Source organism: Carcharodon carcharias, chromosome 17, assembly GCF_017639515.1.
Source record: "Carcharodon carcharias isolate sCarCar2 chromosome 17, sCarCar2.pri, whole genome shotgun sequence".
Lineage (NCBI taxonomy): Eukaryota > Metazoa > Chordata > Chondrichthyes > Lamniformes > Lamnidae > Carcharodon > Carcharodon carcharias.
In genome coordinates, this window is record NC_054483.1 from 15,739,755 (window position 1) to 15,760,226 (window position 20,472).

Below are 20,472 nucleotides of genomic sequence, written 5' to 3' on the forward strand. Positions count from 1 at the left end.
TCTGTACATAGCTGTGAAACAGTAGCTCAATGCAAAGACCCACTAAAAACATTGTGACCTGTTGGAGGCGAATTGGCTCTTTGTTGCAGGCCTTTGCCTTCTAAAATGACAATAGAGTATTGACAAAATTGAAAATATTTTGTGGAATCCAAGTTAAATGTAATTTAAGCTTAATCTCAGTTGTCTAATCATTAGAAAAGCTTTGGCAAAAAGCATTTGGTGCAAAAACAAACATTTTTGTCAATTCCTTTTTAATTTTTGTGCTTCTACTTTGCTTCTGTGTTATCTCCTCTCAGACTTGTAATTCCTTCTGAAAGCACTTTAATAGTCTGTTGAATTAGCTGGAACTCCCTGTGGGTAGAGGTGATTAGTTGCTTGATGGAAAAAAGACTGGGAGGGAGTGAAATATAGTGTATTCCTGGTTTGTCATGGGCTATTTTATGAGGTAAGTGTTACTTGGAAGCAGTTTGGATGCTAACACTCTTCATTTTCCTTTTTACTTGAGCCCTGGCACTCAGGGCAGTAGCTGTTCATTCTGTCCTTCAGGTTTCTTAGGAATTGAAAATATTCTGAACAAAACCAGACCTGACTTAGGTTTGGTGTTCAGGTGGGGGAGGCTGTGGGGAATGGTGGACATTTTGGCTAATAGTTTGCAAATAAAAGGATACAGTTGTTAAATACATGGTACAAGGTGTTTGGTGGGAGAGGACTTCCAGTTTATCCATGCCCAGCTGGAAATTCAGAGATGAGAGCTGTGACAGCAATCAAAACCACTAGGTCACAACAGTACTAAACTGCTACAAGTAATGCCAGCAGCACTTTGCACCAAACTGGTCTTTGGAGTTGAAAAACCAATTGTTCCAATCATGTGCAACACAATCAGTGAAAACTTGAGGACTATTTTTATCTATGCATTAGGAAGAAAGCTGGACCTAAGGCATGACTGGTTCTAAAATAAAAATACCTGGAAAAACTCAGCAGATCTGACAGCATCTGCGGAGAGGAACACAGTTAACGTTTCGAGTCCGGGTGACTCTTCATCAGAATTAAGGAAAAGGTGACATTAAGGGTAGAAAGCAGGACGAGCAAGGTACAGATAGCCCTAGTGGGGGTGGGGTGAAGGGATCGAAATAAGCTAAAAGATAGAGATAAAACAATGGATGGAAATACATTTAAAAATAATGGAAATAGGTGGGAAAAGAAAAATCTATATAAATTATTAGAAAAAAGGGGGATTGGAAAAGGGGTGGGGATGGAGGAGAGAGTTCATGATCTAAAATTGTTGAACTCAATATTCAGTCCGGAAGGCTGTAAAGTGCCTAGTCGGAAGATGAGGTGCTGTTCCTCCAGTTTGTGTTGAGCTTCACTGGAACAATGCAGCAGGCCAAGGACTGACATGTGGACATGAGAGCAGGGTGGAGTGTTGAAATGGCAAGTGACAAGGAGGTCTGGGTCATGCTTGTAGATAGACCGAAGGTGTTCTGCAAAGCGGTCACCCAGTCTGCGTTTGGTCTCTCCAATGTAGAGGAAACCGCATTGGGAGCAACGAATGCAGTAGACTAAATTGAGGGAAGTGCAAGTGAAATGCTGCTTCACTTGAAAGGAGTGTTTGGGCCCTTGGACGGTGAGGAGAGGGGAAATAAAGGGGCAGGTGTTGCACCTTCTGCGGTTGCATGGGAAGGTGCCGTGGGAGGGGGTTGAGGTGTAGAGGGTGATGGAGGAGTGGACCAGGGTGTCCCGGAGGGAACAATCCCTGCGGAATGCTGCCGGGGGGGGGAGGTGAAGGGCAGATGTGTTTGGTGGTGGCATCATGCTGGAGTTGGCGGAAATGGCAGAGGATGATCCTTTGAATGTGGAGGCTGGTGGGGTGATAAGTGAGGATAAGGGGGATCCTATCATGTTTCTGGGAGGGAGAGGAAGGTGTGAGGGCGGATGCGCGGGAGATGGGCCCTGTCAACCACCTTGGGTGAAAATCCTCGGTTAAGGAAGAAGGAAGACATGTCAGAGGAACTGTTTTTGAAAGTGGCATCATCAGAACAGAGGCAAAGGAACTGAGAGAATGGCATGGAGTCCTTACAGGAAGCAGGGTGTGAGGAGCTGTAGTCAACATAGCTGTGGGAGTTGGTAGGCTTGTAACGAATATTGGTGGACAGTCTATCATCAGAAATTGAGACAGAGCTTAAGGAAGTGAAGTGTCAGTGATGGACCATGTGAAAATGATGGAGGGGTGGAAATTGGAAGCAAAGTTAATAAATTTTTCCATGTCCAGACTTGTAGAGGGATCCCTCTACACCTCCATCCCCAACCGGGATAGACTGAGGGCTCTCTGCTTCTTCTTCGAACAGAGGCCCGAACAATCCCCATCCACCACTACTCTTCTCCGTCTGGCTGAACTTGTTCTCTCACTGAACAATTTCTCCTTAAACTCCTCTCACTTCCTCCAAATAAAAGGTGTGGCTATGGGTACCCGCATGGGCCCCAGTTATGCCTGTCTCTTTATGGGGTATGTGGAACATTCCTTGTTCCAGTCCTACTCCGGCCCCCTTCCACAACTCGTTCTCCATTACATCGATGATTACTTTGGTGCTGCTTCATGCTCTCGTTGGGACCTGGAAAAATTTATTAATTTTGGTTGGTCCACTCCTCCATCGCTCCCTACACCTCAACCCCCTCCCAGGGCACCTTCCAATGCAACCGCAGAAGGTGCAACACCTGCCCCTTTACTTCCTCTCTCCTCACCGTCCAAGGGCCCAAACACTCCTTTCAAGTGAAGCAGCATTTCACGTGCACTTCCCTCAATTTAGTCTACTGCATTCGCTGCTCCCAATGGGGTCTCTTCTACATTGGAGAGACCAAACGCAGACTGTGTGACCACTTTGCGCAAGCACAACCCAGACCTCCCTGTTGCTTGCCATTTCAACACTCCACCCTGCTCTCAAGCCCACTTGTCCGTCCTTGGCCTGCTACATTGTTCCAGTGAAGCTCAACACAAACTGGAAAAACAGCACCTCATCTTCCGACTAGGCACTTCCGGACTGAATATTGAGTTCAACAATTTTAGATCATGAACTCTCTCCTCCATCCCCACCCCCTTTCCAATCCCCCTTTTTTCTAATAATTTATATAGATTTTTCTTTTCCCACCTATTTCCATTATTTTTAAATGTATTTCCGTCTATTGTTTTATCTCTACCTTTTAGCCTTTTCCAATCCCTTCACCCCACCCCACCCCCACTAGTGCTATCTGTACCTTGCTCGTCCTGCTTTCTATCCTTAATGTCATCTATTAGCACCGTCAACACCTTTGTCCTTTTGGCAATCTCCACCTATCACTGGCCCTCTATCCAGCTCTACTTGTCCCACCCACCCCCCCTTAAACCAGTTTATATTTCACCTCTCTTCTATTTTTCCTTAGTTCTGTTGAAGAGTCATCCGGACTCGAAAAGTTAACTGTGTTCCTCTCCGCAGATGCTGTCAGACCTGCTGACTTTTTCCAGGTATTTTTATTTTTGGTTTTGTTTTGGATTTCCAGCATCCGCAGTTTTTTGCTTTTACCTTATATGACTGGTTCTGTCTCCATTGTGTTTGCTAGAAATTGCAAGTATGTGGCTAGCTTGACCATTGCCTTTCTCCATATGCCCAAAGTTGCTGTACGTACCTGATTAGCATTTGATACCTTGCCCAGGCGGAGCAGATGGAGAAAAGCTCCTCACCTGAGATGCTGCAGGTGACAATTCACATTCTAAAACTGCAAGATGTCAGAAAAATCCTGTAATACAAGGTTGCACTGCTTTTTTCTCAAAGGTGCCATCTTTCAGATGAGACGTTGAACCGAGGTCTTGTCTGCCCTCGGTGATCACAAAAGATCCCATGCTAAATTTTTGAAAAGAGCAGGGGTGTTCTTTCTGTGTTATGTCCAGTATTTATCTCTCCACTAACATGAATAAGAAAACAGATGATTTGGTTATTACCACATTTCTATTTGCGAGAGCTTGCTGTGTGCAGATTGCCTGTCACATTACCTGTATGAAAACGATGACGATGCTTCAAAATTATTTTATTGACTGTAAACAACTTTGAGACACCCTGAGGTGGTGAAATGAGGATTTAAATGCAAGTCTTTAATTTTGAATTATTCATTTACCTATATTCCCTTGTGGCTTTTCTTTGATATTTTAATTTGGATTTATCTGTGCCAATCTTCATGCAAAGAATAGCTTGATTGATTTTATTTCCCCACCCCACTCTGGATAACTTGGTTACTTCACCCTCACTTGTTCTCTTTCTTTGGAGAACCAGTGTCCACTTAGCAACTCTTCCTGATAGCAGGGGCAAGATACAGGAGTTGATGGAAAAATGTATGCAGCAGCGATTAATTTGATGTGGTGTTTTGGAGAGCATAGGAACAAGTTTTAATTGTGTATCAATTGTGTTTAATTATATGCAGATGGGGGGCATTATTTGGGCTTCTACTTGAACACAGAGAAAGAAACACTGAAACTTGGATGGGTGAGTTAGGAGCTATGAACAAAAGTTGCTGGAAACTTTTAAAATAAATATAAGATTGAGTAAAGAGTCACTCCAGTGTCACCCTTCACCAATTAGCTTTCTGGACTATAAAAACAAGTAATAACTTCCAGCAGAATTCCACCTTGACTTATTGGTAGCAAACTCTCCTCTTGAGTCAGAGGGCCATGGGTCCAGGTCCTGAAGGATTGACGTGCTGACAGGGGTGTTGCCTTATTGCCTCAGAGGTTAAAAAGGGACCCTTTTGCCCCCTTCAGCTAGATGTAGAAGACTGCATCACACTACTTCACGAAGAGCTGGGGAGTTGTCCCAGTATTGTGGCCAAAATTTTATCCCTCAAATTAGAATTTATAGGGAAGAAAGGAAGAGAATATCTGATCATTTATCTCAATGTTATGTCTGACACTTGGCTGTCACAATTGGCTGTTATGGTTGCCTATGTTACAGCAGTAATTGGATTTCAAAAGTGCTTTATTTAAGTTTGGCATGCCCTGTAGACGGAAAAGGTGCTGCATAAATACATTAGAACACACAAACTAGGAGCAGGAGTAGGCCACTCAGCTCTTCGAATCTGCCCTGCCATTCAATAAGATTGTCGCTAATCTGATTGTTACCTCCTTGTTAATCAAGGATCTTTCTAGCTTTGCCTTTAAAAATATTCAAAGACCCTGCTTCCACTGCCTTTTGAGGAAGATAGTTCCAAAGACTCACGACCCCCTGAGAGAAAACAATTATTCCTCATCTCTGCCTTAAATGAGCAACCGCTTATTTCGAAACAGTGACCCCTAGTTCTAGCTTCTCTCACAAGAGGAAACATCCTTTCCACATCCACTTTGGTTTCAATCAAGTCACCTCTTAGACTTCCGAACTCCAGTGGGTAAAGGCTATCCTGTCCAACCTTTCCTCATAAGACAACTTGGTCATTCTTGTTGTTAGTCTAGTAAACCTTATCTGAACTGCTTCCAAAGCATTTACATATTTCTTTAAAGAAGGAGACCAAAACTGCACACAATACGCCAGATGTGGTCTCACCAGTGTCCTGTACAACTGAAGCATAACCTCTAGATAAAAGCAAATTTAGCAGCCATGCCATCTGTCCCTTCATCCAAGCCATTTATATAAATTGTAAAAAGTTGAGGCCCCAGCATTGATTCCTGCAGCACACCACTTGTTACATCTTGCTGACCAGAAAAATACCCATTTATGGCTACTCTCTATCTCTTGTTAGCCGGGCAATCTTCTAACCGTGCCAGCTTGTTATCCCCTACACCATGAGCTTTTATTTTCCACAACAACCTTTGATGTGGCACCTTCTAAAATACCTTCCGGAAATGTAAATATAGTACATCCACTCCATCCACACACACACACACACACACACACACACACACACACACACACACACAAACACAAACACACACACCACCACCACCGCACGGCCCCCCCCCCCCCCGCCACCACTTTAGCCACAGCACATGTAACTCCTTCGAAGAGCTTCAATAAGTTGGTTCAACATGATTTTCCTTTTACAAAAACTGATTGCCTTAAATTTTTCTAAGTTCCCTGCTATGACATCTTTAATAATAGCTTCTAACATTTTCCCTATGACAGAAAAGTCAGTGCAAGTAGGGATAAGAACCAGTGGTTTGTGAACCTACAACTGGTTTCTTTTCCTTTTTCACCTTCAGCATGATAATTAATGTATTGTAATTGATGAACTTCTTCCATTTTCACTTACAGATTCTGAAGCCCATAGCACAAAGAATTCGTCCTCAGTGGGATGTTGGCATAACTCAAGTCGAAGATGCATTGAGATTGACTCAGGAGGAAAGGATAGCACAGTACACTTTCATTTATGTGGACGAAAAGCCTGATGCATCAGCAGATACGACTGCAACATCGTTAAATGTCGAAGTAAAGAGAAGTAGACGACTTGGAACGTTGTCCAGTCCTCCATGCGACCAGACAGTGGTGAAGCAGGCAACACTCGCGATTCCCGCTGCCAGTAACGCAGGTCAGCGCACACACGAAAGGCAAGCAAATATCCAAGAGCCTCCCCCCAAAATGACTTGGAGAACAGCCGCGGCTAGAAAATCACTGCCGCCTTCCCTTGCAAACCTCAAGGGGAACCAGGCTGAGAAAAGAAATGGTGGCAGCTCTGACTGTGAGGTGTTGCCAGTAAGAAAAAATGATCAGGTACTTAAAATCGAGGAGAAGGATGCCAATGGAAAAATGCCTAATCAATATTTAATTGCCTCTAAGAGGAATACCACAAGGGTAATTATTAAATAGATTGTTTTGAAGGGTAAAAAAAGGAAGATGCCATTTGATTGTTTTGTTCCATATTCCTTGCTCTACCTGTTGGCAGACTGTTGATGATTGGTGAATTGTTATGAGTGCATGTTGGGCATAACAGTCACTGTCAGTCTTCATGCATGCCTTTTAAATGGCTAAAATTGTTTTTTTTGTTTGAAGCTCCAATAACAGCCCTTTAGTCACTTTAACTTTGCAATCCCATGATATTCTATTTTGAAAGCTATTCGCTGCACAACTTCCCCCACCAATTCCTATTTCATTTCTTGGTCCATTTTCTTGCGTTTGAGAGAAACATCATTGATGCTGAAGGCCACAATGAGGAAGACAAGTGAAAATAAATGAAAGTCAGGAATCCCACTTATGGTTGCTCTTGCGTGGTTACTGTACTGTGACTCCTGCTGGAAAGTAAGTGTGTCTATGTGTGAGAGAGGCAGGGAAGGAGAAAGTGAAAGTGTATGTGCTTGTGCGTGCGTGTGCTTGTGCGTGCGTGTGTGAGAGAACATGGCTCAGCTCTGATGCACTTTCGGAGTCACGTAGCCTGGTATGGCTGTCTGAGCTGACATTTAAAAAATGCGAGAGATACCAGACTACAACCAGTACCTGTTGAACCATACCCAGCCTATACCAGCACCCGCAGAAGGTGGTGGGGCAACAGAGGGAGAAGATCAGTCGTGATTGTATTGAATGGCCGAGCAGGCCAACTGTCCGACTTCTGCTCTATTTCTTATGTTCTTAAACTGACGTGAAAAAAACACATTGAGCCTTTCCCTGTATCTGTTGTTCCTGAGCTTAGGAATTGATGCCTGCCATCTGAGACTATCTGTTTGTTTTCGTGGCAGGCATCTAATCAGCTACAGAAACCACTTTGTGTACTTTATCAACAGCTCTGGTTAAAGTTTCTAATATCACATGTACCACAATCAGTATTTGCATAAAATGCAATAGAGTAATATAGAATTGCAGAAAATTCAAATGCCTTCATTGACAACTTGAATCATGTTTAAAATTATGACCTGCCCTTGTAGATAGATGCTTTATTGGTGACCAAGTGCCAGATGTTAACAGAATGGCTGGGCACAAAAAAATGTCATGCACCTACTTGCTGGAGATGCTGATTGTGTTTGTTAATGTATTGTTTATACTTGTGTCATAGTTATCCAAGTGATGGGATGTTGACATAAATATGTTTTCTTATGGCGAATGGAACTTGCATTGTTCTGTAGGGTGCACATAAGCCTGTTTTGATTTAAATGATCTACGGAAATTAGATAATATAACTAGGGTTCTTAGAATTTTGCTTTCACTTTTTCAGAATAATGTTTTCCTTCCCTGTTTTCTCTCCTGCCTTCCTCCCAGTTAAAGCTACAGTGATGAGTTGGGATAATCTGTTTCCGATTGAGTATTTTCTTTCCACAAAAAAAACAAAGCCTGAGTTTTTTTTCATTGTTTTGGAACGTTTGCAGTGTGCATTTGACTCACTCGGAAATATTCCAAATGAGAAGATTCGCCACTTGGCCTTCTTTCAGTCAGAATGATGCCTGCTTCGTCTTAAGTAAAATCAGCCATCCGGTTAGCTGGTGATGGAGCTGCTTTGAAAATGGCAGCAAAGAATTGCATCCTAGCTGGAAGAAGATACAAAGTCAACAGTGGACAAAACAGATGGGCCAGAGAGAAATACTTGGAATTTTGGATGAGGTTCTTTGAATGGTTGAGAAAGACAGGAGGAATGTAAAATGGAAACTTCAAAGAAGATAGAATCATACAAAATTAAAATTGAACCAACTAGTTGGATTAAAAGATTTATAGTATCTGACGTCTCCCGTTCCCAATCCCATTTGACTGAAACATGCCCTCTGACATTGCGGTGTTATGCTTAGCATCACATTTTATTTACAAGATGCGGAACATGGAAAAAGATTTACAATTCTTGGTATTTTTTCTTGAACAACAGAGGTTTTCTATTCGGAAAGGAAATATCTTCCTTGTACTTAATCTCCCTAGAATGTTTATAAATTTATGGTTGTCAAAATCACAAGTGGATCTGGATTGCTTTGAAAGGACCGGATAAGTTAAGCTTTGCATTTTTGACACCAAATCGTTTTAAAGAATTGATATATTATCTTCTTTCCTCCCTATCAAACAATAATTGTTTCCTTCTTTCTCGTGACTTTCCTTTGTGTTCGTGGCACCTCAGGGAGTTTAAAAACTTAATGGTGGTTGATCTTGCCTTTGTGTGGGTAATAAAATCATTTTATTCCCTAGAAGGGAACGAGTATTAAAGCAGAGCCATCGCCAAAAGAAGTTAATGAAGTTCTCATCACACCGTTAAGCCTGCGGAGTGAGAAACGAGAAGCAGAAGTTCATTCCTCTGTGCACGGAGAGGCTCATCCGATTTCATCAGGTAAATGTTCATCTTGGTCTCCTTCACTTAAGTGTCTTGTATTTTTTCCACTTCGTATTCCTCTGGAATGCAGGCAGACACTTGACTTTTTCTCTGATCTCCTGAACTGAAAGTTGGCTGCAGGATGGTAGGTATAGGATGACTCGCTTGTTAAGTTTCTGCTGTGTATGTGCATGTTTGTGATATGTGCTTGTTGGAAGGAAGGAAGGCATGGAGCTACCCCAGGCATGACCCTCTTCTGCCGATTTGGCAGGCTTGCTACACTTGGAAGTGTGAGTTTAAACCTAAACTGGAACGTGAACAGTTTCATATTGTTATATCACTAGTTTTAGCCAGGCAACTCTCAGATTACTAAATGAAGCCAAACTGATAAAATTCCAGTCTGAACTTGGTGTGAAAGTTTGGGGCTGAGCCAAACCAGGCCTTTTCCTGCTCTTTGTGAACCTTCATTGAAAGCTGTAAAAGAGTTTCTTGTTCTCTGCTCATTGTTATGATTATTAAACTGTTGGGTTCAAATATTAATTTAAGGGTTGGGGGAGGGGAAAGATACAATTTTCTGGAGAGCCGGGCAAAATAGAGGGAAGACAGAGGATTATCTTTGCGTTTTAAGAGAAGTGGAGTTTTCTTTTGTCTCAGCTATTGAGTATCCCAAATCCAGCCAAGCTCTCTGATGGATCCAGCCAAGACCTTTTGATATTTAATCCTAAATGCCAAAGTTTTTTTGTTTCTTTGTTTGGTTTAAAATTCTCTTTCCCGTCTTTCAGAAAGGAAACAGCAAAGAAGATCAGTTAGAAGTCGCTCTGAATCTGAGAAATGTACTGAAGTTGTGCCAAAAAAGAAAATGCGAAAAGAACAGGTACGACCTGGGACTGTGGGGTTGGTTGTTGGAGTGGAGACAACCTCACTTCAGTGCACCATGGAAATCATAGGAAGCAGCAGTATCCCATTCAGACCCTTGCATCAATCTCATCATTCTGTTAGGACACAACTGATCTGTCCCTTAACACCATTTCCCCATTTTTGATCAGAATGCCTTGATACACTTGACTAGTAAAATTTATTGACCTTGATCTTGAAAGTTCCAATTGTCACAGAACCATTAGTCTTTTGGTGGTGAAGAGGAAGGAATATAGCTGGAAATTTCCAGCACCATTTGTGTGAAAGATGTGCTTTCTGAATTTGCTCCTGAATGGCCTAGCTCTAATTTTATGCCCACTTGTTCTGAGTTCTCCAATCAGAGCCTGTAGTTTATTCTTCGTGTACCCTGTGGTATCCTTTTATCAGTTTAAAACTATTGTTAGATAATCGCTTGATCATCTAAGCAGGAAGAAACACAATTTGGTTTGTTGCCTGTACTTAATTCAACCCTCTAAAGATGGGTATCTTTCTGGTAAATTTGTCCTGATATCATTTTGCCGAATGTCTCTCTCACTCATATACGAATTTCAAGCCTCTTGAGATAAACAATTCAATAGCCTTTTATAAAACCTTTTGATTACTTTTTATATCCATGCACTAGCTTTGAATTTGTGTACGTGGACATCTAAGTCACTATTCCTTCATTGTTCCTAGTCTCTTACTGTTAAGAAATATTTTGATTTGTCTTTCTTGGATTCAAAGTCAATGACCACTTACGTCTCCACATTGGACACCATCTGATGTAGTTTGCCAACTTGGTTAATCTGTTCCCTTTGTAGCATTTTGCTCCCATCTACGTCATTAATTGTGCCTTCAAACTTAACACCTGCAAACTTAGATATATGATACTCCCTTCATCCAAGTAATTTCTTCTTACTCCCATGACACCTACTACCCCTTTATCCTTCCACAAGCTGTGGAACAAGCCTCTCCTGAAAATTCTCACTTCCTGCCTCTTCCTGGACATATAAGGGGCTTTGATTGCTATCTAAACTTAACATCTTTCATTTTAAAGAAGAAATCAAAATGTGGAATAGCAATACCTGTGTGCCTTTGTTTCTATTTGTGGATTTCTCAGTCTCCCTTGCTTGAATCTCCTTAACATTGTACTTGTCTAACTGTCAAACATAGGTGAGATAATTAGTTGGCTTCAGATTTGAACTATTTTTCAACAAAATTATTGAAATACATCAAGAGAAATTCCTATGTGTCTCTGCTGCAAACAATTATTAGCTTAACAGAACAAGGGAGATAATTAGTGGTTTCAGTTTTTATTTTAAAGCTGAAATAATATAAAATGAAGTCAATCAGACAGCTTCACTTTTTAAAAAAAGCGTTCATTATAAATTTCACCTCCAAGATTTTGACATATCTAAAGAAAAAGATACAGAATTGAAAGTGCCAGAAACTAAAGAAAAATATCCCATCAGTATAAGTGACTGAAAGTAACATCTTAAAAACATGGAGTTTGGTGCACATGTGCTAGATGCACAGTGCAAATTCAGCTCTGAGTCACTATTTGGGGTAGGGAAACCATGTTCAAGTCCAGGTCAGCAAATTCAAGCAAAGGCTTGAAGGAAGGCACTAATGACAATTCAGTGGATTAATTTAACCATCTTATTGTGAAATATGCATTTTTAAAAATAATTATGTTCAGTTCAAACCTTACTCTGGACATGCTATTCCAGCTGAAGGAAGACATGATGGATGAAAAAATATTTCAAGAATTTTAATTGATTTGTGTGAACCCAGTGGTGTGATTATCATTCTGTGATTACCCATACTCTGCTATAAACTTGCAAGAGTGATAGGTTCTAGAGGTACTTGTAATGAGTTTTCAGTGAAACATGCCCCTCTTGTATCATATTCAATCAATATGAGTATTGATTTGTCAGCAGTACTGTTAGAAATCTTTGGATCAGTATTAATTTGTGTTAATGATGTGTTCTGATTCACAGATGGAAACTATTCCAACAACATCAGAGATTGGCCCACAGATGGGTGCATCATTACCCCATGCTCATGGAACAGTGAGTTCAGCTCTGCCAGGTAAGGCACCAATTACCACATTTCCTACAGCACTGATCCTTGATGATGAACAGTCATATTGCAATTGGGAAAGTGACTTCCAAGCATGGGTTATTTTATCTCATGACCTGTATCTATTGAAAGGACACAAACCAAAACCATAACCTCTGCCACACTGTCTTTTGCCTTTAGGTGCCAGTGAGCTTTCCGATTCCTGCAAACCACTGAAAAAACGTAGTCGGGCTTCTACAGACGTGGAGATGACAAGTCCAGGTTACAGGGAAATGGCCGATTCTGATTCCAGAGGACTCCTGAGTGAGGTAGGAGCATGATAGGAGGAATGAGAGTGATGGCCAGGAAATGGCCTAATTGAGCGGTTTGGATGATTTAGGAATTTGAATATGTGCAGCAATGTATTTGTCCTCATGTCTGTAACCTCCTCCAGCCCCACAACCCTCCAAGATAGCTGTGTGCTTCTAGCTTTGGCCATTGGAGCATCCCTGATTTCGATTTGTTCACCATCAGTGGCTGTGCCTTCAGTTGCCAAGACCCTAAGCTCTGCAAATCCATCTCTCAACCTCTGCGCCTCTCTGTCTCTCTTACCTCTTTTAAGATGCTCCTTAAAACCTACCTCTTTGACTCAGCTTTTGGTCATCTGTACCTTGGTAGCTTGGTGTCACATTTTGCTTTACCTTGCTTCTGTGAAGTGCCTTAGAACATTTTACTACATTAAAGGCACAGATAAATAGAAGTTTGGAACAATTTCAGAGGTTTGTTTTGTGAGTAATGGTCATTTGGGTAAGATTGATTCACCAGTTGCAATCAGTCAACTGTTTCATAAGGTTTATATGTGGAACAATAAACACGTTGATTTAATCGTGTGTGGATTGTCATGGCAGTCATGTCAAGGTATTCTGATCCCATCATAAATTTGAACTTTGAATGCTTTATAGCCTTGTTAGAAATGACATTAGGCTTTAAAATTGCTCCACGTGGATCTGTAATAAATTGCACTTTAAATAGGTCCAGGAAATGCCCAACAACTCAACAGCCACTTCTGTCAACCAAACCTGGATGGGGGAAATATCCAGCATTATGTGTAGTACGTAATGTCTGGAATTTGTGGGGTTGTTTCTTTGGAATTTTGGCCTCACTTCCTCCTTTTTTCTGGTCTAAGCCAACATTCACTGTCATAATGGTGGCTATTGACCTATGAGCTTACTGGCTGTTGCTTGACAGTGGCAGTTCCCTGAGAGGATTTATCATTGTGCACAATTAGTGAATAGCAGTGCACAGTTAGTTTTGTAGATTCATTCACATATGGCTAAGGGGTTAAACTGGCCTCTGCTTTCATGTTAGTTGGTGGGGGTTGATTTCTGAGTTGCCTCAATAAGTGAAACACTGCCTTGTCCAGGTTTGGTTGCAAAAGTGGCTGTTCAGTTCTTGGCCATCTCCTGAACCTATTAAAGGTATTAATAGACAAGATTAGATAAACTACAGTAAAAAGAAACCCATTTCAATGGATTAATGAAAGACTAAACAAGGAAATCATGAAAGAACGCGATGAAGAAAAAGGAATTTGGGAATCAAAGCAGGTTACTAAAATGTAGGAAGTGATGTGCAGTTGGAGCTCTTGTTTTGGGATAAATCTTTTAAGTGAGTTTTAATAAAAAGCCATGGACTTAAAAACTTTATTTCATTGACCAGCCCTTGTCAGGCTTCTGGATTCGTCACCACCTTGTGTGGTTAAAGCTAGATTTTGATCTATTACAAACCCAGAAAATTACCAAGAATGTTTGTTATCTGAGTATTGACAAACAAACCAGCTATAATCATGCTATGAAGATTTTTCATCTGTGTTCATGAAGTAAATATATATGATTGTAGAAAGTAGTTGGCAGTGAGTTACACGAAAGCCGTTCTGCCAAATGGTTTTGATAAGAGTAACTGCAAGTCTGAAACATGTTTGACGAGCACAGTTTGCTAGAATCATTTGATCCGAAATTTTGCCTTTGTGGTTTATAACTGAGTACATATCCTGCGTTGTGGGCAGAGAAGTGAAGTGATGTAATCAGAAAGGAAATAAAGATGACATATTTTTCCATTTACTCTCCCCATTGAAAAGCCTGAAAGTGGAGAAGTTTTATTGGGTCAAAAGATGATGTCAAAATAAATGCTGATATTTATGTGCAAATGTTGCAGCAATTTCAGTTGAGGGACAGATGCAAGATTAAATATGGAAATTAAGAAGTTGCTGTCAGGGGTGTGCCTTTCCCCCAGTAGCATCGTTTTCTTGGATCCCAATTCAAATGCATTGAGCGGTGTGAATTTCCTGCAATTGTGTAGTAAATGTGAGCTAAACTAGTCAAAGTCTATTTACAGCTTTAACAACATGATGATGTACTAAATACTGCACCAACCTTTCAGGCCCATTAACTGTTTGCAGTTTGGGGCCTCATTGCTTCAGGTTTCAATTGTCATTGTGTTTTTTAAAATTAAATCGGCTTACTTTTTTCTTCGACTATTACCCCCCGCCCGTCCCCACACAATCCAATCCTTTGCTGTTTATTTTTTTTTCTGTACCTGAATTTGGTATTGAACATATCACTCCAACTTAGACTTCCTTGTTCACTTGCACTTTTCAACCTGATTTGGCTAAAGAGATACATCGCAGCTGTGCACTGTGGAGGTTGCTGCGCCATTACCATATCACAATTGCAGCATCTGGCATCGCCAAGTATCACGGGAGATTAAGTGAGCAGGGGCAGTCTAACTATGGGCCAATGTCATTGCTGAATTGTTATCGGAATTTTGGGCCTTTTTAGAAGTTTTCAGAGGATAACTCTCTCCTCTCATTCCTGATAAGACCAGGTTTGGTGCCACCTTGTGGTGAAAGTTTTGCCCATAGGAGAAAAACAAAATAAGTTTGGGCAAAAGATGAAAATCTCAAGGCCATCAGGACTGAAGTTGTGCACAGTATATAAAATATTGTTGTCTTGAGCTGCTGCAACGTCCAACGCATTTCTGCTATCTCCAGGCTTTTAAAATGTAAGCGTAAGATCATGGGTGTAGAACAACCCTTCAGAATTTTAAAAAATTCATTCACGGGATGTGGGCTTCGCTGGCTGGGCCAGCATTTACTGCTTATCCCTAGTTGCCCTTGAGAATATTGTGGTGAGCTGCCTCCTTGAACCGTTGCAGTCCATGTGGTGTAGGCACACCCACTGTGCTGTTAGGAAGGGAGTTCCAGGATCTTGACCCAGCGACAGTGAAGGAACGACGATATATTTCCAAGTCAGTATGGTGAATGGCTTGGAGGGGAACTTCCAGGTGGTGGTGTCCCCATCTATCTGCTGCCCTTGTCCTTCTAGATGGGAGTGGTCGTGGTTTGGGAAGGTGCTGTCTAAGGAGCCTTGGCGAATTCCTGCAGTGCATCATGTAGTTGGTATACACTGCTGCTACTGTGCATCGATGGTGGAGGGAGTGAATGTTTGTAGATGGGGTGCCAATCAAGCGGGCTGCTTTATCCTGGACGGTGTTAAGCTTCTTGAGTTTTGTGGGAGCTGTGCTCATTCAGGCAAGTGGGAAGTATTCCATCACACTCCTGAATTGTGCCTTGTAGTTGGTGGACAGGCTTTGGGGAGTCAGGAGGTGAGTTACTCATCACAGGATTCCTAGCCTCTGACCTGCTCTTGCAACCACTGTATTTATATGGCTAGTCCAGTTCAGTTTTTGGTCGATAGTAATAATGGGGGGACTCAGTGATGGTAATGCTGTTGTACGTCAAGGGGAGACGATTGGATTCTCTCTTGTTGGAGGTGGTCATTGCCTGGCACTTGTGTGGTGCGAATGTTACTTGCTACTTGTCTGCCCAAGCCTGGATATTGTCCAAGCCTTGCTGCATTTGGACGTGCACTGTTTCAGTATCTGAAGAGTCATGAATGGTGCTGAGCATTGTGTGATCATCAGCGAGCATCCCCATTTCAGACCTTATGATGGAAGGAAGGTCATTGATGAAGTAGCTGAAAATGGTTGGGCCGAGGATACTACCCTGAGGAATTCCTGCAGTGATGTCCTGAAGTTGAGATGACTGGCCTCCAACAACCACAGCCATCTTTCTTTTTGCTTGGTATGACTCCAACCAGTGGAGAGTTTTCCCCCTGATTCTCATTGACTCCAGTTTTGTTAGGGCTCCTTGACGCCACATTCGGTCAAATGAGGCCTTGATGTTAAGGGCAGTCTCACCTCTCCTTGGGAGTTCAGCTCTTTTGCCCATGTTTCAACTAAGGCTGTAACGAAGTCAGGAGCTGAGTGGCCCAGTCAGAACCCAAACTGGGTGTCAGTGAGCAGGTTATTGCTAAGCAAATTCTGCTCGATAGCACTGTTGATGACCCCTTCCATTACTTTATTGATGATCTAGAGTAGACTGATGGGTTGACTAATTGGCAAGGTTGGATTTGTCCTGCTTTTTGTGTACAGAGCATTCCTGGACAATTTTCCACGTAGCTGTATAGATGCCTGCGTTGTAGCTGTACTGGAAAGCTTGGCTAGGGGTGTGACAAGCTCTGGAGCACAAGTCTTTAGTACTATTGCCGGAATATTGTCAGGCCCCACAGCCTTAGCATTATCCAGTGCCTTCAACCGTTTCTTGATATCACGTGGAGTGAATTCAGTTGGCTGAAGACTGGCATTTGAGGCTCTTGATGAGCTATTCTCTGAATGGAGACCCTTGCTCCATGGCCCTCCACCTTCATTTTTATCTTGGTAATTTCTATCTGGTCACTCCTTTGGGTGATTCCAGTCAATGTATTGTTTTAATGACTGATGTGGGCAAGTTACACACTTGGAGAAGCCCAAAAGGATGATGAACCAGTTTCCAGGAGGATGTCAGCAATGACTTACATAGTCTTGGCAACATTGCAGTTGAGATAGCAAAGACTCACAGGACTTAGCAGTGGCAGGACATTGCATTTGTTGGATCTGCTGCTACCTTGATTTGCCTATATTTTCTAATGTTGATTTTTAAATGTTGAATTGTTGTCGGGGCACTTATTCCGTTCCTCTTGTGACAAAATTTCTTCAGACTGCCAGCAGTTAAGATGGAGAAGGGTAGGCAGGCAGATAGATTGCAGCAAGTTGAGATTGGCACAGTTCTGATGTTGCATTACTCTGTGGCCGTGGTAATTATTGCTGACGTCATAGGCTGTCTCCCTGCTTGACACCCATTAACTTCCACTTGATGCACTTGCATAACTATCTAGCGATATAGTGCAAATTGGCTCCACACCTAGGCTCTCAGTTTTAGAAAGATGATTCATTGGATATTGTAAGATTAAGGATCTGAGATAAAAACCACACTATACTGAAACCTGTTTGCACTCAATTTCTGTGCTTACCCTCTTCATTAGTGTCAATGCAACCACACCCCAATCGCCTTCGTATAACTTGCTCCAATGGCCATGATTCAAGGGTGACCATGGGCTATGAGTGGGTGAATCAACTAAATTGCGCACCAACCAAGGCAGCCCCATTCTTATGCAATGTAGTTCCAGAAAGCATTAATAGGCAATAGTGAGGAATGTAAAGTCTAACTGATCTGTTGTCCCCACGGAAACCTACTTTACATAACTTTGATCACCTTGCGTTCTATACCCGAGCATGAAGTTTTTAACTTCTTATGTACTTTGTAGGTTGGCTTAGAGAAGAGAGCTGACAGCCCAGCAGTTCCTCCAGGTGCAGATGTCTCCGATGAAACATCAATGGATTCATGTTTGTCCAGACGTGGCAGTGGAACATCAAAGAAAGATAATATCTGCCAGGTGAGAGCTGAGCAGAAGAAGGTCTTGACCATTGGTCCGTGAATATTAATTAGTTGTCAAAATTCATTGGTCCAAGATTGTGAATTTTTTTTTCATTATTTTAAAAATCTGACTGGCTGATGGGGGCAAATCCTCAATTACATCTGCAATCTAATTTGAGAAGGACTGTTCCAGTACTTCAGAAGAGAAAGCTGTTTACTGGTCCAAGTTCCCATGCTTTGGGTCTACAAGCTTGTATGTTCTGTTACAGGTTATTTGTGTGCAATAATTGGCATTGCATTCATTCCAGCATTAAGCCCTTGTACTTGTACTAAAATCCCTTCCAGCAAAAATTATGAAATGATTTTGCTGTTGTCTTGCTGACATGCATATCAAAATAGCTCAGGAAGCAATCTCACCTCTTTAAGCTGAATAAAATTATGGTGAGTTTTTTATTTGATCGAAATGCGAACCAATACAAAAGGTAGATATCCTAAATTTTATTTAGATTAAAATATTTTGCTTTAGATTACTCCTATATTAAGTTATTTTTTTTAAACCATCTGCTGCCACAGATCTGTGAGAAGCCTGGAGAATCTCTTGTACCCTGTGAGGGAGAGTGTTGCAGAGTCTTTCACATAGAGTGTCTAGGATTGGCAGAGCTACCTAATGGGAAGTTTACATGTATGGAATGCACAACAGGTAATGAGGAGTTTTTAATCCATTCTTGAGCTTCCTCCCTTGTATAAGCAACTCATCTTAACCATTGGGTAACATCCGTTTTGCTCAGTAATCCAGCTGCTTTGAGGAGTGACACCTTGATCACTGTTTCGCTGATGACGAATGATCAAATATTGGCTTGGCGGTTTATGGGAACTTGTGAATTTGGATGCAGAACTTTAATACCCATTACTCCATGCTCAAACTACCAAACCATGGCTGTTGGCTCCGGCTGAGATCCAGAACTGAACATGTGGTTCATCTGATTGCAACTAGATTTTTGTGAAGTGGCTGGTTAGCAAACTGTCATTGTTAGTTGGACTATTAATTGCACTTGTAAAATTATTATTGCAGCATTAAAACATCAGAAGGTTACAATTCAAGACATTTGAATTCTAATATTTCTAAATTACAAAAGCAAAATTCTGTTCAGATGAAGGGTCATCCGCTTCCCAAAAAGTTAACTTTCTGTCCACAGATGCTTCCTGACCTGAGTATTTCCAATATTTTCTGTTTTTATTTCTGATATTTCTCTATTCTGTTACACCTGTTCTCTCACAGGAAATCACACTTGTTTTTCTTGCAAGTTGTCTGGGAAGGTTGTGAAGAGGTGTTCAGTGAATTCGTGTGGAAGATTTTACCATGAATCCTGTTTGAGGAGTTATTCTTCTGCCATGTTTGAAGGAAAAGGTTTCCGTTGTCCTTTGCACTGCTGTTTGGCATGCTTAGCAGATAACTGTGAAATGGCTAAAGCAACAAAAGGTGAGAAGGAAATCAAGTTGATTGTATCTCGTAGCAAATTGAGAGAACTGCCTTTATCAGAACACTTGACCAGAGCAATTCGAGGATCAAATGCGAAAATAACAATTTCAAATCTCATTGAAAGTGGCTTGGGTCCAGATCCATCTCTATAAAGATCTACCTTATTATTTAACTGCAGGGATTTTGTGTTCTTTCCACTCAGGCTCCCTGTTTCTTTTTTAAAGTTGGTCCAACTCCTAGTTGTGACAAAACAAAGTAACCATGCAGTTTGGTGACTGCAACATTATCTCTGTTCTTATTAGTTTTAGAAATATTGCTGGCAAAAGGCTATTAAGCTTTAGCGTGATATCCTTGTAAAGGATAAAGGTGCTAGTGTGAAACAAAGCAGGCTAGGTTAAATCATTGAACAGTTTGCTCTAAATGTCATCTATGGATGGAGCCTGTGGATTTTGCCTGATACAGGATGTTGGCCGTACAGTTTTTTAACTTGAGGCAGACTGTTGTGCTTTGTAGTGTGTTTTGGTGTTTCCCATCATATGTGCTCTTTTACATGAGTGCAGTAAGTACCAATGGTAACATTTCATATTTCTAATGTGCTGCACTTATATGCAATATCATCAAATATTGCAGTGTGCTTCTGCAATTTGTTGCATCACTTTGTGGATTAGACCACATTTTCTCTCAACAATCACTGATCTCAGCGTAATGTGTGCGAAAGACATGCAAAAAAACTTGGGGTGCTTCATCTGGAGTGAAATTGAAATGTAAACCTTGATTAGATTCAATCCTTGTTTCATGGAAACAGGCCAATCAGCCGAGTTTGGTGTTTACCTTCCACACAAGCTGTAGTCGCAAACCCATCTGAGCATCCTGTTCCCTTAGCCCTTCATCCCCCTCTGCTTCAGCCAAAAATCTAAAGTTTTATTTAAATAATTTACTGAGTTGGGAAAATGATATTGAGTAAGGAGGAAGAAAAAGCAAAATGCTCTATGAAAAATATTTG

The 20,472-nt window shown here is 41.4% G+C and overlaps 1 protein-coding gene across 4 annotated transcripts in view; it reads left to right on the top strand.

Moving 5' to 3' along the window:
- Nucleotides 1–20,472, top strand: part of nsd3 (nuclear receptor binding SET domain protein 3) — an 80,006-nt gene that overhangs the window by 32,563 nt on the left and 26,971 nt on the right. For 2 of the 4 annotated variants that reach the window (XM_041209220.1, XM_041209224.1), the window contains exons 5-12: nucleotides 6,267–6,803; nucleotides 9,105–9,243; nucleotides 10,008–10,099; nucleotides 12,120–12,210; nucleotides 12,382–12,509; nucleotides 17,880–18,008; nucleotides 18,563–18,689; nucleotides 19,269–19,469. In XM_041209220.1, coding sequence (XP_041065154.1) covers nucleotides 6,267–6,803; nucleotides 9,105–9,243; nucleotides 10,008–10,099; nucleotides 12,120–12,210; nucleotides 12,382–12,509; nucleotides 17,880–18,008; nucleotides 18,563–18,689; nucleotides 19,269–19,469 — 1,444 coding nt within the window. The remainder of the gene's footprint in view (nucleotides 1–6,266; nucleotides 6,804–9,104; nucleotides 9,244–10,007; nucleotides 10,100–12,119; nucleotides 12,211–12,381; nucleotides 12,510–17,879; nucleotides 18,009–18,562; nucleotides 18,690–19,268; nucleotides 19,470–20,472) is intronic. The other 2 variants (XM_041209222.1, XM_041209223.1) reach the window with 2 other exon arrangements.